At 48.6% G+C, this 16,666-nt stretch overlaps 1 protein-coding gene across 1 annotated transcript in view; it reads right to left on the minus strand.

Annotated features, from left to right (window-relative positions):
- HHAT (hedgehog acyltransferase) overlaps positions 1-16,666 on the minus strand; it is a 321,661-nt gene that overhangs the window by 168,206 nt on the left and 136,789 nt on the right. The window contains 1 exon segment of the mRNA XM_013979981.2: positions 12,243-12,393. Coding sequence (XP_013835435.2) covers positions 12,243-12,393 — 151 coding nt within the window.

A 16,666-nucleotide genomic window follows, 5' to 3' on the forward strand; every position in this document is an offset into this window, starting at 1 on the left:
GACATTTGCTGCATTAAATACCAATGACACCAAACAAAATAAGTAAAGCATGGTAGTTTCCAGCCTTCAAAAGCTCAGTGAGCTAGACTCAGTGACCGTAATAACACAAATAAGTATTAAAACGTGAACAGACACAGTACCGTGGAGCAAAGGGGTGTGCAACCCCTCTGTCTGGGGGGTTGAGCACAGCTTGACAGAAAAGGGGACACTGAGGCTGGGATGGAGCCGAGGAGTAAGGGCTATTTTGCCTGATGGCAAGAGAAGCATTCCAGTGAGCCCCTGGTACTAGCGTATCGGCACCAAAGTCATGGAGGTTTGTGAAAGAAATGGATAGGCTGGACCAAGGAACGAGGCCCCGTTCTGGCCCGTTGTAACACGAAGTGAGGGAGAAACACTTGAACCGGTGGGTTGGAGCCAGTTTTGACTGTCATGCTTAGCAACGGAACATCATGTTCAAGCACCACAGGCAGAGAACTCGTCTTCACTTTTACCCTGCAGGAGATCTTAGCTTCCAGCCCTTAGGAGGAGACAGAGCATTCATCTCGTCCATCTGGTAAGCAGCTGGACAGCACCAGGGAATTTTGTTAGCCTGCTAAGAGGAGCCTTTGAATGTGTGCTACAGTCAGGTGAGTCATGATGAAGATGGCAGCAAACAGGTCTGCAGCTAAAGCATCTGAACTCTCAGGACTCACCAAGTAGGTAGGTGACATCGAGTCTTTCTGCCTTTCTTCTTGGTATAACGGGGAAAGGAAACCTATTTACCTGCGGTGCTAGTGAAGGTATGAATTTTTATACACGCATCTATAAGTAAATGCATTAGACATCTCAACCTTTCTTCTTAAGCGGATTAGGACTTAAGATTTTAATGCAATTAGAATGTGCTCCCTATGTGACTCTGGAAAAGTAACTGACGTCACTACTCACATCTCTAGTTCTCAGACAGTGATGTCGATTATCTAAATCCATGTCCAAAAATACTTTCATAAGAATAAGAAAGTTAATTCTAACATGATTTTTTTTTAACTAAATCAGTGTATGCTGTTCTCAGCAGTCCCTAGTTCCTGGTTGTCCAACTGCTCACAAATTCAGCACTAAGGCTAACTGAGTCAGGTCAGAGTATTTTTCCCCATACCGACAAAGAACACCCCTCTTGTACCTATGAGGTTTGGACCACGAGGCTTCCTGCCCTAAAGGAGAACATGTGTACAAAGAGAAGAGGAGGAGGAAGTAGAAAATCTGTCTCTGTGACTTGGTGGATCGTGGGAAGGGGAAGGAAGAGACGGAGGAGGGGGAAGAAATGTGAAAACACGTCCTGGGCTCCGTTCCTGCGAGCCTACCCCATGGCATCCTAAAAGGCAAGTCTATTATAGAAGTGGAGGTAAAAATTCAAGGCAGGAGTTCCCGTCGTGGCACAGTGGTTGACAAATCCGACTAGGAACCATGAGGTTGCGGGTTCCATCCCTGCCTTTGCTCAGTGGGTTAACGATCTGGCACTGCCGTGAGCTGTGGTGTAGGTTGCAGACACGGCTCGGATCCTGTGTTGCTGTGGCTCTGGCGTAGGCCGGCAGCTACAGCTCCGATTAGACCCCTACCCTGGGAACCTCCATATGCCACGAGAGTGGCCCAAGAAATGGCAAAAAAGACAAAAAAAAAAAATCCAAGGCAGAGAGACTCCAGCTTTCCTCTCTGGCTGGAACTCAGACTGCATTGCAAGATGTTTTCTGAAACAAAGAGTGGCCATGTTGGAATAAATATAACATGAAAGAAGGAGCCTCAGTGCCATTGCGGAGCCTCCTTTAGCAACCCTACAGCAAGAAGGGATCCAGAAGTTCCACATGGACGGTAGAAAGATGAGAGCCGATAAATCTGGTTTAGGGACACTTGTGATGAATGGCAAGCTGAGCCCACCACAAAGTGTGGTGCCTAGCCTTGCCCAGGCCCAGCCAGGACTCAGAGGGTCTGCCTAGTCCAAAGAACTGGGGTAAGGTCAAGTCAGGAAGAGAGGAGGGCTGGGCCCTGAGCAAGCCCTATTCACCAGCTTCTCCTCATTAGTCTCTGCACAAGTGCCTGGGGGTCAAGTAAGACCCACAGTCTCCTTTAATTCTATTTTGACGGGGCTTTTGTTCCCACCCCGCTGCAACTGCTGTTGTCATGGTCACTCTGGGGTGGGGGGCAACTCCAATGTCCATCCTCATCTTCCTTTACTACTTTGGACAGGGATCTAAAGATGCAGACTGGACACAGCAGAAGAAAGGAGCGATGAACTTAAAGACAGGCCAACAGACAGTATCCAAGTCGAAACACAAAGAGGAAGAGAAAAGAGAGAGATAACTGAGCTGGGGAGGGAGCGAGACACCAACCCGAGCATCAAAGAGTTATGAGCTCTTACCAGACTGTCTAATTGGAGGGCCAGAAGGAAAAGAGAAAATGATAGGAAAGACATATTTGAAGAGATGATGCCAAGAATTTTTCACAATTAATAGAAGAAAATAAACCACAGACCCAAGCTCGGAGAATTCCAAGCATAAAACAAAACAAAACAAACAAAAACTACATCTAAACACATCACAAACTGCTGAAACCAAAGATAACAGAGTATATCTTGAAGGCACCCAGAGGGGAAAAAAGAAACGTAACATATACATACAAAGGAACGGCATCAGGCTTCTTGTCAGAAACCATGCAAGCCAGAAAATAACAGAGAAACATCTTTAAGATACTGAAAGAAAAAAAATAACTGACAACATAAAATTCTATATCCAAGTAAAACTTTCTTTCCAAATTGAAGGCAAAATAAAAATAGTTTCCTTAAAAAAGATACACAAGTTTAAGTAATTCATTGCCAGCAGACCAAAAGGCCAAGGGAGCTCTTCAGGCAGAAAGACGTAAAATGCCAAATGGACTTTTGGGATCTATACAAAGAAATTAACAGTACCAGAAACGGGCTGGGGAGGACAGCATGGGGAGTTACTGTTCACGGGTGTGGATTCGTGTTTGGGAAGATGAGCAGGTTGATGATCCCAGAATAATGTGCGTGCACCTAATACCACGCAACTGCACACTGAGAAACGGTTACAATGGTAAAATCTGCCCATCTAGTTAAGGGAAAAGACGTAGCTGTATTCCGGTAACCAGAGAGCATCATAACATCACAGAAGAGGAAAGGAGTGATAAGAACTCAGATGATGCTACTGAACTGATCGGGATTCAAGTCCACGTGAGCAGAGAGACCTGTGTAAGCTCCAACTTGCCAACTTGCACACAAAGGAAATACACCCTGCTTCAGACAGCTATTGTACGGGGTGATGTAATCTTAGTAAAATACTTTGTTCAACATGCTGACACGGAGTAAACTGTCAACAAACGTGAGCTCCTCATCTTACAAGAAAAGTAAATATTACATTAAGATGTATACGTGAGCATAACAGAGAGATACATAGAGAGAGGTGTGTGAGAGAGAGAGCGAGACATGGAGGAATAAAAGGAAAAGAACAAATAACAGGAAGGATAAAAAGAAAACAATTATGAGGACGGTAGCTTTAAGTGCAACCCTACCCACAACTACATTAACTCTAAAATGGTCTAGGGAGTGTGCCGGTGGCCTAGTGGGTAAGGATCTGGCGCTGTCACTGCGGTGACTCAGGTTCAATCCCTGGCCTGGGAACTTCTGCGTGCCTCGGGTGTGGCCAAAAAAAGAAAATGGCCTAAATGCCCCAATGGCAGAGATGGTCAGCCTGGATGAAAAAGTAAAACTCAACTCTATGCTGTCTACAAAAAAAAAAACAAAAAGTATTTTAATTATTACAAACAGGTTAAAAGGAAAAGCATGGACTAAGAATGTGCCACAGAAAGCTGGAGTCACTATATTCACATCAGACTAAATAAACCTCAGAACAGGAACCATTAACAATAAAGCGGATCCTCATGCACTGATGAAACGGTGACTTCGTCAGGAAGGTCAAACGGTCCCAAAGGAGCGTGCGCGCAATCGCAGAGCTTCACGCTCGTTCAGCAAAGACAAGATCCAAAGGCCCGAAAACGGAAAGCCTGTTCTCTTGGGCACGCACTTGCCACCACGCTCACCCTCGCTCTGTCTGCCCCGCCACACGGCAGCCCTGCTCTTCCAAAAACACCCCGTGCTCTCCGTCCCGCATCTGCTGGGAACACTGCTCAGCCACTCGGTCCTCTGATCAAGGCTCAGACGGCCCCTTCTCAGCGAAACCGCCACGTCCACCCCTCCTAATACAGCAGCAGCTCTGCCCCCACCTCCACCCGATGCATTTCTCTCCATAGTAGTTGTGAATGTCCAACACACCACATACTTTAATCATTTTGTTTCCTGTCTTCCTCATTATTGTTACGGAAGTGCCACGAGGTCAGGACGTTTTTCGGCTTTTTTTCTCGCTACTTTCTATCTAGAGCCTAAAACAGCAACTACCACAGAGCCACTCGGTATTTGCCGATTGGCTTTTAAAGTTGAAACGCCCCTTTCTAGCCCCAGGCCCAGAATTCCTGATGAGGAAGAGTGGATCCATTGCTCGAAACAGAGACACCACACTCACTTTGTACCTTGGTGGTAATGCATGAGCTGCACCTTGACACGAAGAACGCAAATGACCAGCCCAGGGCCTGGCAGGTACACCTGGCACTGTGTCACTTGCTCCACTCCTTTCCCACTCCTCCAAGAGTTTGCGGGACTTGATCAGACACGTTTTGGTAGAGCCAAAACCGAACAGACCCTGGCTCGTGGGAGCCATGATGACAGAAAAAAGCTGGGCCCCTAAAGGCCAATGCGTTCAGAACACCTTGCCTGAAGATAAAGAAACAGAGCAGGGAGCGGCCATGGGCCAGAGGACACAGGAGGCGACAAGGACAGGGAAGCAAGGTCAAGTTTCCATGTGGGCACCAGGTGAAGCCCCCCCCAACCTCCATGGAGGCAGCTGTCTGTGTATAAGGGCCCCCACACCAATCCCGCAGTCAGTTCCTCACGGCTAAATGGTGACTCCCTGTCTCATCCCGTGGTAGGTTGAGGTCAACCCACTGCCGGACTGCCCCCTCCCCATCGCTCCCCGCACCGGCTCCTTTCCCAGGGAGTCAGCACAAAAGCCAGCCTCATGCTCAGGTAGTCCCAAGTTCCAGCCTGTGCCACAGGCCTTCCATTCCACCACCTGGCAGAGAAGCTCACTCAGGTCCATACACCAGAGGCACTGAAAGGCAGTGACTCACCGGATGCCAGAACCTGGTGCCCGGGCTCGGATCCCAGCACCAGCTTGCCCAGCAGGGTGACTGAAGGCTTACGGCTGTATGATTCCATCCGCTTCATCCTTTGTAAAGTGGCGGGGGATAGAACCTACAGCATAGGAGTTTCATGAGGATTAAGTAAACTAAATATGTGAAAGCACTCAGAGGAGCTCCCGCTGTGGCTCAGTGGGTTAAGAACCTGACAGAGTGTCCATGAGGATGCAAGTTCAATCCCTTGGCCTCACTCAGGGGGTTAAGGATCCAGTGTTGCCGCAAGCTGTGGTGTAGGTCGCAGATGCGGCTCAGATCCTGCATTGCTGTGGCTGTGGTATAGGCCTCTGCTGCAGCTCTGATTTGACCCCTAGCCTGGTAACTTCCATAGGTCGCAGGTGCAGCCATAAAAAGAATGAAAAGAATAAATAGAATAAATAATAAATAAATAAATAATCCATAAAAGCACTTAGAAATGTGGCTTTCACAGTATAAGCACTAAAGGTTTGCTGCTGCAGCTGCCCCAGCTGCTGTTATTATTATTATTACTCCTACTATAAGGGTTGATCCTTGAACAACATGGGTTTGAACTGTGTGGATCCACCTGTAACCGGATTTCTTGCAACAGTAAAGACGACAGCAATGTGTGCTCCGAGGTTGATTGAATCAAGGATGTGGAACCCCAGACCCAGAGGAGCGGCTATAAATCATTTGTGGATTTTGGACGGCAAGGCAGCTCAGTGCCCCCACCCCTGCGTTGTTCAGGGGTCCCTGTATTCACTGTGAGGCCATGATTCCGAAACGCTTCTTTCGGAGTCCTGCTTCCACATTCCCCATCTCCCACCACGAGAGATCAGAACTTCTTCCGACAGCCCCTCCCTCGGAAAAACCTTCCCCCCAAAGACCAACAGCTGTCAAACTCCTCCCTCATAGCGACGTCTGAATGGAATCTCTTTTCTTCCCGTACGTTTGCAACCTTCTCTCTCATCTGGTATCTAGGATGTGATACAATGTCTGATAAAATAATGATAATCATTAAGTGAGAAAGGCGTGCAGTCCCCATTCCTCACCAGGCAGACTCATTCTCAGGAAAAGTGCAAGCAGACACAATGTCTTGGCACACCGTGTACGCACACTTAATGGGAAACACAGAGAGATGGAGAGGGTGGGGTACTGACCGTGGGCACGGCGTGTGCATCTAGGCGAAGGCATGTTGGCACAGATGACACGGAGCAGCCCCTCAGCCGCCAGCCAAGATATTTGAAAAGCTGGCTCTTTGGGCCTCGTGATCCCATTTTCAGCAAAGAGCGACCATTCGTCCATTCAGCACATACTTTCTGAGTGCCCACCACACACTGGGCACCGGGGAGGGTGCTGGAGACAGGGTGTGAAACACCCCAGATCTGATCACTGCCCTCAAAGAGCTTACCGCCTGCTGGGCTCTGCGCACATCCAGGGGCAACTCCTGTGGAGTGTGGCTGTTGCCCTGACCAGCACATGTGATAGCTCCAGGAGGAGCCCAACGCCTCCATTTCTCAGGAGGAAGCCAAGGCACAGAGGGGGTCACAGGGTCAGAAGGCATGGAGTCAGGAGTCAAACCCAGGCAATCGGACCCCGCATCTGGTGACCAAGGAAAACCCACCCTTTGAAGATGCCCTGGCATCTCCTGCCTCAGAGGGCATCTCACTGGGAAAAGTCTGAGGTTGGCTCGGTGGTAGGTGGGCTGCAAACATCCTCCACACAGGGAGAGAGTGGAGAGGGGAGCCGAGTAACTGTCTCTGAAGAGAAAATAAATCCGGGCAGCGAAACATAATGATGGTTTTGCAAAATTTGCCTCAACTTGATACCCCTTTTCCGCTTCGCGTTATGGAAGCCTGTGTCTGGAGGAAAAAGGAAGGGGCTTTTGAAATACGAATGTAAGAAGAGACAAAGGCGTCTTCTGAGCCTGTGGGATGCGACTCAGAAGAGGGGAAGGCAGACTAAGGGAGGGACCCCAAATGGGAAGTAACGCCAAGGTCCCTCAGCTGGAAACTGTTCCCAAAAAGAACCCCCAGAGGGCGGGGACGGATGGGCTAGACTCCAGGGACCCCCTGCTGCCGCTTTGAAATCCCCGTCTTCCCCGCATTATCACCTTCCTACATCACCTCCCACCTTCTCAACCACCCAGCTTATCAGGCCTTGCCTTTCCCCTCCTGTCTGCCGCTATGATTATTAGCGAATAGATGGGTGTCTGCCGCGCACCTGCTCTGTGTTCACTGCTTTAAGCACATCAGCTCACTTAACCCTCGTACCTTCCTAGCGAGGCGAGCACTATGATTAGCCCTATTCTAACAGCTTAGAAAACGCTGGCAGAAGGAGGGTCCATGGTCTGCCCGATTACACAGGCAGGGCGGTGGGAGCCCGCTGGCCCGAGGATACTGGGGGCCGTCCCGGTCCTACGTGGCTGCGGATAATGTCATGATGGGATGACAAGGGAACGCAGACATCGTCTAGTGGCAACAGTCAGCCTGTCATTCAGCAGATGAGGAAAGCGGGCAGGGCCTGCCACCTTTCCACCACGGTCTGTGTCTCAGAACTGTCCCATCACTGCCCACTGCCTGCCCAACCCAGCCCATCTCTTAGTCACGTCTGGCTGCATTAGATTGTCAAGTGCAAGAAAGAAAGAAGCTACCATTTCCTGAGGACCGAGCATACTCCGGGCTCAATCAACCCTCCCATCACCGCTCAGAGTCATGTATTATTATCTCCACTTTAGAAATAAAAAGACTGACCTCTGGGTCACCTTAATTATTGGCCCAAATCACACAACTACTATGTAACAAGCTCCTAGTTACTACATTGTTTCAAAAAGATAAATAAAAAGGAAGTTCCCATAGTGGCTCAATGGGAAAGGACTGGACTAAGTATCCAGGAGGACGCAGGTTCGATCCTTGGCCTCGCTCAGTGGGTTAAGAATCCGGTGTTGCTGTGAGCTGTGGTGCAGGTCACAGATGGGACTTGGATCTGGGGTTGCTGTGGCTGTGGCATAGGCCAGCTGCTGCAGCTCCAGTTGGACCCCTAATCTGGGAACCTCCATATGCCACAAGTGCAGTCCTAAAAAAAAGGAAAAAAAAAAAAAACTGAACTCTTACTACCAGCCCCTGCTAATATGCATCTTTTCTCCTTTGTGTTCACAGCTCCCCAGCTTTCCACCCAGCAACGCTTATAGATACAGTGTTCTTCACAAACTCCATGCTTGCCATCCTGCCCTGCAACTTGAGGTTAAACATGATTCAAAGGCAGGACAGCTGGCAAAGGCAGCAGTTTGTGTAGCTGGTTCTTACCCATCTATCTCAGGCCTGGACCAACTCTCTACCCAGAGACCCAAATTCGTCTATTGACCTAAGAGCTCACGCAGTAAGTGCCCACTGAAAGAGGGAGCTCAGGTTCCTCTACCCCCAGCCTAAAGAGGTCACCATACATTAAGGTCTAGCAGCCACCAACTGCACCCACATCCCACTGGGATAAGCAGTGATGCATATGTTTGCTTGCAAAGTGCTGAGAGCATCGTAAGTCAAGAAATGCAGGGGGCGAGCTGTGCGAGATTCCTGAGATAATTGAAATTGACCCATAACTCACCAGCCGCCATGGGAAATTCTATCCCTTTGCACACACTTTGCTTCCATAGCTAGAAATCGAATCAGAGGAACAGAATCAGATTCTAATTTGGAACCTCAGACACACAATGTCATCTTTAATAACTCCTGGCAAAAGATGCTCATTACAGATCTCAGCCTGCCTAAATTAAAACATGAAACCCCCAAATTAGGCAGAAAATCTCAATTTCTCATGTCTGTACAGCCACAGAAAAATCACACAAGTGGGACTACACATACTCCTTAGGGGTTTGTTCTGCCTGCAAATATTTGAGCAAGAATTACATGAAGCAGAAGAGCTAGTGGGGAAAATAAGCAATAAACAAACCCACCAGGTCCTAACTTTCGGGTTTGGGCCATCTGGGAGAAGAGCAATTTTTCATGATCAATTTGAACTATCATGTCAGGGAACATTATCTCCCCGTTGATGGCCAATTTCATCTCTTCTGTGATGTAGAGCTCAGAGATTCCTGGCATACGATAGGCTGCCAGCTTCAAGTCTTCTCTCACTGCTAAGTGGACGGAAAGACCGAGCCATCAGTCAGCACGGTGCTCAGGGATGCAAGGCTCCTTTCAAATGGGAGGCTAAAAAGCCATCTCTCACCCTCGGTTCTAAACCCATTCAGTGCGGCTTTTCTAGAAGCTTGGGCAGCCGTGACACAATCTCCAGAGATGGCTTTTACACCTCTTTCCTCCACGCTCCATCCACTCTGCCCTTTGTGTCACTGTACGAGTGGCTGCCACGGCCCAGCAGAATGATTTGTATCACTAGCTTTCACACCTGCTCGTGACTCAAAAAATTCTACTCGAACCTAAAACCCAGGAAGGGGGCGCAATGGCCTGTCTGCAGCAATGCCTCCGTGATGGCCCGGAAATAGCAGATGGAAAGAGACGCTGCAAATTCGAAATTATATTTTCCCTTGACATGCATTCTTACAGAGAAAAGTTACAGAATGGGGACCAGGACCACTGTGGGGTTACAGGACCAGATGCTGACCGCGAACACGGCAAATTAAAAGTGGAGGAAGGTCACACAGAGCACAAAGGACAATCTACACTTTTTCTTCTTTTTTTAGTTAAAAAAAAAAAAAACCTACTCCTTCTGAGCCTCACACTGTACACTAGGAAGGGTTCCTCTCCCTTCTTAAATTCAACTACTTAATGTAGAGTGCTTATTACATACAAGGAATGAAGGCCCATGGGTTTCTAAGTACAACTGGCAAAGCAGAAAACCCTTCGAGAAATTAAAACAAATGTGAAGGGGAAATCTACAGCCACCCCTGCCAGAGGAAGCAGGGCTACAGGTCTAGGTCACTGCCGGGAAAGACCGTGTCTGTTATTTCATCTCATGCTCTTGTAAGCACCTCTCATTAAACATCACCCCAAGGAAGCAGAGCCAGTTTCCTCCTCCGAGTGACTTTTCGTAATAACTCTCTTGCCACAGAGAAACAGAGAGGGAGGAGAGAGTGTTTCAACAACCTGGGGTCTACACTCTCTGAGCCCAGTTCTAAACGAGAATGACAAAGATCTTGGCCGATTCTCCACCTTGGTGGTTTTCATACAACAGAGGATCGTGGACAAAAAATAAAATAATCAATTAGCCTGGAGCCAGCATGCCCGCCAGGGGTCAAGGTTTTTGATTATACCAACCAGCCCCAGGGAAGCCTTGCAGGAAGATGTGCTGCCCGAGAAATGCAGGAGGGCAAGCGTTCACACCGAGGAGGCAGAGGAACCGTGCCAGATGCCCATGGGCACACATGACATGCCCCGCAAATCATGCCAGGTCTTGACCCATTCATTCAGGAGAGTACTTTTACGAGCAGGTCAGAAGGGAACGGAACCTTCCAACCAGGTTCACCTTTCAAATCAGAACCGCTTCCTGACCCCTAGCCAGAGAGAGCCCCCTTCCTAATCCTGCCAGTAAGGGCCGGGCAACCGGGGCTATTCAATGAAGTAATTAACGACAAATCATAGCAATTACCTGACATTCCTTACCAGATTTGGATGGCATTTCTAATCTCAGGAAGCAACGTGGACCAAAAATAAAATGTGTTCACACAGGCTTAGATCAATGCAGCCTCTGCAATAAATTGCTACAGAAAACCAGGCTGTTGGATACCATCTACCCCCTTTCCAAGAGCAACAGTAATATTCGCCGAGCTCTGGATGAGCCAGAATGGATTTTCTAAGCAGGACCAGGGCCAGGGTGAGGCCAGCAGAGGTTTCCAAAGAGCACAGTTTAAGTCGGCGCCGACTCCCACACATGCAAGTCCCCAGCCCGAGGGTCTCACGTTGGGTTTGCAATTGCCAAAGCCAGCTGTCACTCGTTCCTCCCTACAAGGGATAATAAAACACAGCGGCAAGCAAGCCTGTCTGGAGAACAACAATCAGAAACGGCAGGGGGGCTGAGGGAGCTTTTGGAACAAAGACTTCAGGTCAACCAAACATTTATGGATGTTTATGGGCAAAATTGGGAAGACTAAGAAAACTTAGAAAAAGCACCTTTCATGTGCATGAGTATAGGAGTACTATGAGGGTAAAAGCTAACATCTGTAAACATCTCCCATGTGCCAGATGCTTTAAATGTACCTATGAGCTCATTTAATCTTCAAAACATCACCCAGAGGTGGTACTATCACTCTCATCACCGTACAAGAGATAAGAAACCTCAAGTTCAGATTTAACAAGTTGCCTCAGATCTGAGACCTGGTCTGTGCTATTATCCTAAATCTTTTCTTTTGCTTTTTAGGGCCATTCCTGTAGCCTATGGATGTTCCCAGGCTAGGGGTCCAACAGGAGCTACAGCTGCCGGCCTACACCACAGCCACGTCAAATCCGAGCCTCATCTGCAACCTGCACCACAGCTCACAGCAATGCCAGATCCTTAACCCACCAAGCAAGGCCAGGGATTGCACCCGTGTCCTCATGGATACTAGTCAGGTTCGTTACCACTGAGCCATGACAGGGACTCCCTAAGTCTATTTTCCTAATCTACAGTCCCAGAAGTAAAGTTCCTTCTCAATAAATACACACAGTGGTAAAATCAACACCTACACCATGTCCAAGTTAGTAAGAAACCACTCTTGACATAACCCTTTGTGCATCTGTACTTGGACTTGGTGAGAAACTTCCTTTCCGGGTGTAGACGTGGTGAGAAACTGTCGGATCTCACAGAGCTTTGCAGCCTGACAGTATTTTTGAAAGGGTCAGAAAGCCTGGATCATCATGCTGTTAAGACAGATAAAAAAAAGAAGTGCCACATGGGGCCTGAGTGAGGGCAGAGAAAGGACGGGGCCCGAGTGCTCAGAGGCTGGCCCAGCCGCGGGCCTCCCACTGGACCCCCTGAAGGGCCTGCACAAACCCGAAGCCACTGACCTCCACATCCCCGTGAAACTGAACATGGTGCTCACGCAGCGAGGAAGGGGCGGCGGCGACAGTCCGTCCAGGCGCATGAGCAGAGCGGGGACGCCGAAGAGCACCAAGTACTTCACATAGAAAAAGAGCACTTGGGCCAACGCCAGGCCTCCTGCAAGACAGAGGGACCCGTGAGACGGGGCGACGGGAGGGGCGGCCATCGCCCGGGACAGCTGCGGCGCCGCGGCCACACGCCGTCTGCTCCCGCTTTGCCCACCACGCCCCTGCCGCCCCCCTCGACCCGAGCCTCACCCGGGTCGCCACACTCCTTCTGAGCAATGAGACCAACAAACACTGAAATCTCCCCTGTGATCATGACAGGCAAGAGGAGCTCTGGCTTTTACAGACGCGGGAAAAGGGCACACTTTAAAAATGCGTGCGCGCATGTGTGTATGCGTGTGTGTGTGTATGTGTGTGTGTGCAGTATTAAAAAGACTATTAGGGAGTTCCCGTCCTGGCTCAGCAGAAACAAAGCCGACCAGCATCCATGCGGACGCAGGTTCAATGCCTGGCCTCGCTCAGTGGGTTAAGGATCCAGCATTGCCGTGAGCTGTGGTGTAGGTCGCAGACACGGCTCAGATCTGGCACTGCTGTGGCTGTGGCATAGGTCAGAGGCTATGGCTCCATTTGACCCCTAGCCTGGGAACCTCCATATGCCATGGCTGCAGCCCTAAAAAGACAGAAAATAAAATAACTGTTAGACTGCAGGGCACACAAAACTATTAGACTTCCTTGGCGCAAAAGCCCTCCCTTCTCCTGCTTCTTATGAGGCAACCACGTCCTCTTTGCCCAGATTGTAACTAGTAAAACTACCGTGGACTTCTCACCCCTCCCCCAGTGTAGGGTGCTGAATAAAAAAAAAAAAAAATTTCTTTTAACTATTAGAAGGGAAAAATCCTTCTAAACCGCACATGAGTTCACACCCACTAGGACAGCTAGAAGCAAAAAAGTCAGATCGACAAGGTGGCAAAGATGTGGAAACACTGGAACTCTCGCACGCCGCTGGCAGGAATGTAAAATGATGCTGCCACTTTAGAGGACAGTTTGGCAGTCCTGCCAGTGATTGAACACACAGTCACCACATGAGCCAGCAATTCCACTCCTGGGTTTATACCCAAGAGAAGTGAAAAGAGACGTCCACATAGAAACTTGTACAGAATGGGCACAGCAGCATTATTCTCAAGAGCCAAAAGATGCAAACTACTCAAATGTCCATCGGCAGACGAATGGATAAGTAAAACATAGTGTAGCCATACAGTGGGCTATCACTCAGCCGTAAAAAGAAATGAAATAGTGACACAAGCTATAGCATGAGTGAATCTTGAAAACATCATGCTAAGTGAAATGAGCCACAAAAAGACTGCATACATATCCAATGATTCCATTCATATAAAAGTCCAGAAAAGGGAAACAAAGACAGAAATATAGACAGAAAGTTGATTACTGGTTCCTGAGCATGGGGTGGGGGGGTGCTAAGGAATGATATTATGGGGGTGTTAGCTAAAGGGTAGGGTTTCTTTTTTTTTTTTTTTTTTTTTTTTTGCTTTTTCTTTCTTTATACAACTGCATCTGGGGCATATGGAAGTTCCCAGGCAAGGGGTCTAATCGGAGCTATAGCTGCTGGCCTATACCACAGCCACAACACTGGATCTGAGACGCATCTGCGACCTACTCCATAGCTTAACCGGATCCTTAACCCACTGAGCAAGGCCAGGGATCGAACCTGCATCCTCAGAGACACAACGTCGAGTTCTCAACCTGCTGAGCCACAACGGGAACTCCTCTCTTTTTAAGTTTTATTGAAGTGTGGTTGACTTCCAATGGTGTGGTGATTTCTGCCCCACAACAAAGTGACTCCTTTGTGCATATACACACCCAATCTTCTTCGAGTCTTTCCCACAGAGATCATCACAGAATACCGGGGAGTTCCATGTAACACACGGAAGTTTCAATCATTCCATACGTCACCGTGTGACTATTTAGCTTTTTTTCCCAAGGTCTTTGTATTTATTTTTTATTTATTTATTTTTAGGGCCACGCCTGCAGCATGTGGAAGTTCACAGGCCAGGGACTGAACCTGCGCCACAGCAGCAACATGCGCCACTGCAGTGACCACACCAGATCCTTAACCCACTGTGCCATATCCAGAACTCCTATTTTATTTTTTTAATTTACTTTTTTATTACATTTGATCTGCAACACTATGCCAATTTCTGCTGCATAGCAAAATGAACGAGTCACACATGTATTTAACTTGTTAAAAAATTGAAGTACAGTTGATTCACAGTGTTGTGTGAGTTTCATAGAAAATGCTCTAAAATTGGTGGTGGTGATGTCTGCATATATCTGTGAGTATATGAAAAGCCACTGAGTTGTACTTTTAAATGCGTGAATGATATGGTATGTGAACTATATCGCAATAATGCTATTTTATTAAAAAAACATGAGGGCCCCTAGCTGCAAGGACCAGGAGCTTCTTGGCCAGAATCACATCTTTCTGGAGCAAAAGGAATGCAAGGTATGGGCTCTGGGGGAGGGGGGGGGATCTGAGGCCAAAACACACACAATGGCCCCACGGGCCTCCGCCTGTCCCCTCTGGGAGTGACCCACGACTCCCGCTGGAGCTCAGGCTGCTCTAGTGGTCGACACCTCCCTGTGCGCTTCCAGGCGAGGGCTGCCGCCTCTTCACCCCAGGAGTGGGGTGGGGACCTGGGCTACAGGTCAATGCGCAGCAAGCAGAGGCCCGGGTGAGCGGCTGTGCAGGCCTCAGCAGTGGGGTGAGGGGGCGAAACCAGAGCCCAACGGAGCAGTGTCTAGCAGGAGAAGGCCGAGGGCAAAGTCCACGAGGAAACCCTGGAGAAGCGGGCCGGCGGCCACGTGCCATCCAACTCCAGACCCGCCTCCTCCCGGGTGCAGGGGGCAGTGCAGGCCCGGCCCGTGGCAGTTTTCTATAGCACAGGTTTTCTATAGCACATCCTGAAGGAACTAACTAAGCCTTAGAGAGGTGCTAGCAGCACGTATTACTGCCTGGCCTGCAGGATGTCGCATGGGGAGCTCTGAAGGAGCATCACCACCATGGAGGTGTGAGTCTACAGACCGTGACTCGGTGCCAGGAGAAACACGCAAGCCATGGTCTGAATGTGCAGTTTGGGCAAAGGTGGTTCGAAGTCAAAAGGCACATGTCCTCTGAGGAGAAAACTCCAAGAGTCCCTGTCTCAAGAGCGGCCAAGCAGACCACTTTCTGGAAACCAGATTACAGTCCTATCTGTTGGAAGGGCTGGTATGAAACGGCAGCATTCTTGGGGGCATCTGATGAGAGAAGAAAAAAGCCAATGTGTGTGCCTATGTGTGAGCATGAATGTACTTGCGTGTATCTGTACAAATATTCATCAAGAGGTGGGTGGCATGTATGTGCAAACGATACCATCTTACAAGCATCTGTCTCGGGGCACAGGACCGCCCTGAAAAGGTGAGGAACTCAGCTCCACTGGCTGAGATGGCAGTGATGGGGGAGTTTCAAATATTCCAAAATGAACCACCAGCCTCTAGCTAGAAAAAAATCCCAGAGCTACAGAAAGGCACGACATAAGTGAGACTGACTAATGGAAAGACACAAAGCTTCCAGAGCTGACAATGATCAGCCTGAAGAACAGAGGGCATCAAGGGACCTACGGGCGATGGTGAAGGCCACCGGAGCTCTTTACACAGGAAGCATCAGAGACGTCTTTCCCTTGTTAACAGGATGCACGATCAGGGAGAACAGGCTGCTTCCTGTCTCAAACGCCGTCTTTAATTTGACACTGCTGCTGTACAGCCGTCATAGACGAGGCATACAAATTAAAATCCATCGCGGAATCTACATTTTTAGGAGTCACCATGTGGGCACAATCTTCACCCTTTGCTTTTCTCATATGGAACTGGGTTGAGGGAGGGGTTGATTTGTACAGGTATTTACCACAACTCTATCTAATTGGAGATAAAGTAATTATGGATTTTTTCCCCCGATATGGATGGAAAGCACAAGAAGCCACCTATTTGTCAACATGCCACAAGTTCTCTATTTACCTGATGCTGAGTATTTTTTAGGGGTGAAGATACAAAGGTCTTGAATTAATTTTTTTCCTTTGCCATGTTAGTGACTGGGTCACACGTTTGTAGAAAAAGAAGCACCGCATAGTGGTTGTTAAAACCTTCTAACTGCCATTTCTGTGTTTTTAGTTTCAGAAAAAAATGTGTTTGGACCCATGAATTTAACAATTCTGCTGTCTTGCTGTTGGGTTCCGTCATCCCTAGGAAAGACACACACCTGAGTCTTCTTTCTTCTTGACCTAAAAGATGAGTCTTTTCCCAGGAAGATTTCATCTAAGGCTTCAGGTTGCCCCTAA

Source organism: Sus scrofa, chromosome 9, assembly GCF_000003025.6.
Source record: "Sus scrofa isolate TJ Tabasco breed Duroc chromosome 9, Sscrofa11.1, whole genome shotgun sequence".
In the NCBI taxonomy this organism is placed as follows: domain Eukaryota; kingdom Metazoa; phylum Chordata; class Mammalia; order Artiodactyla; family Suidae; genus Sus; species Sus scrofa.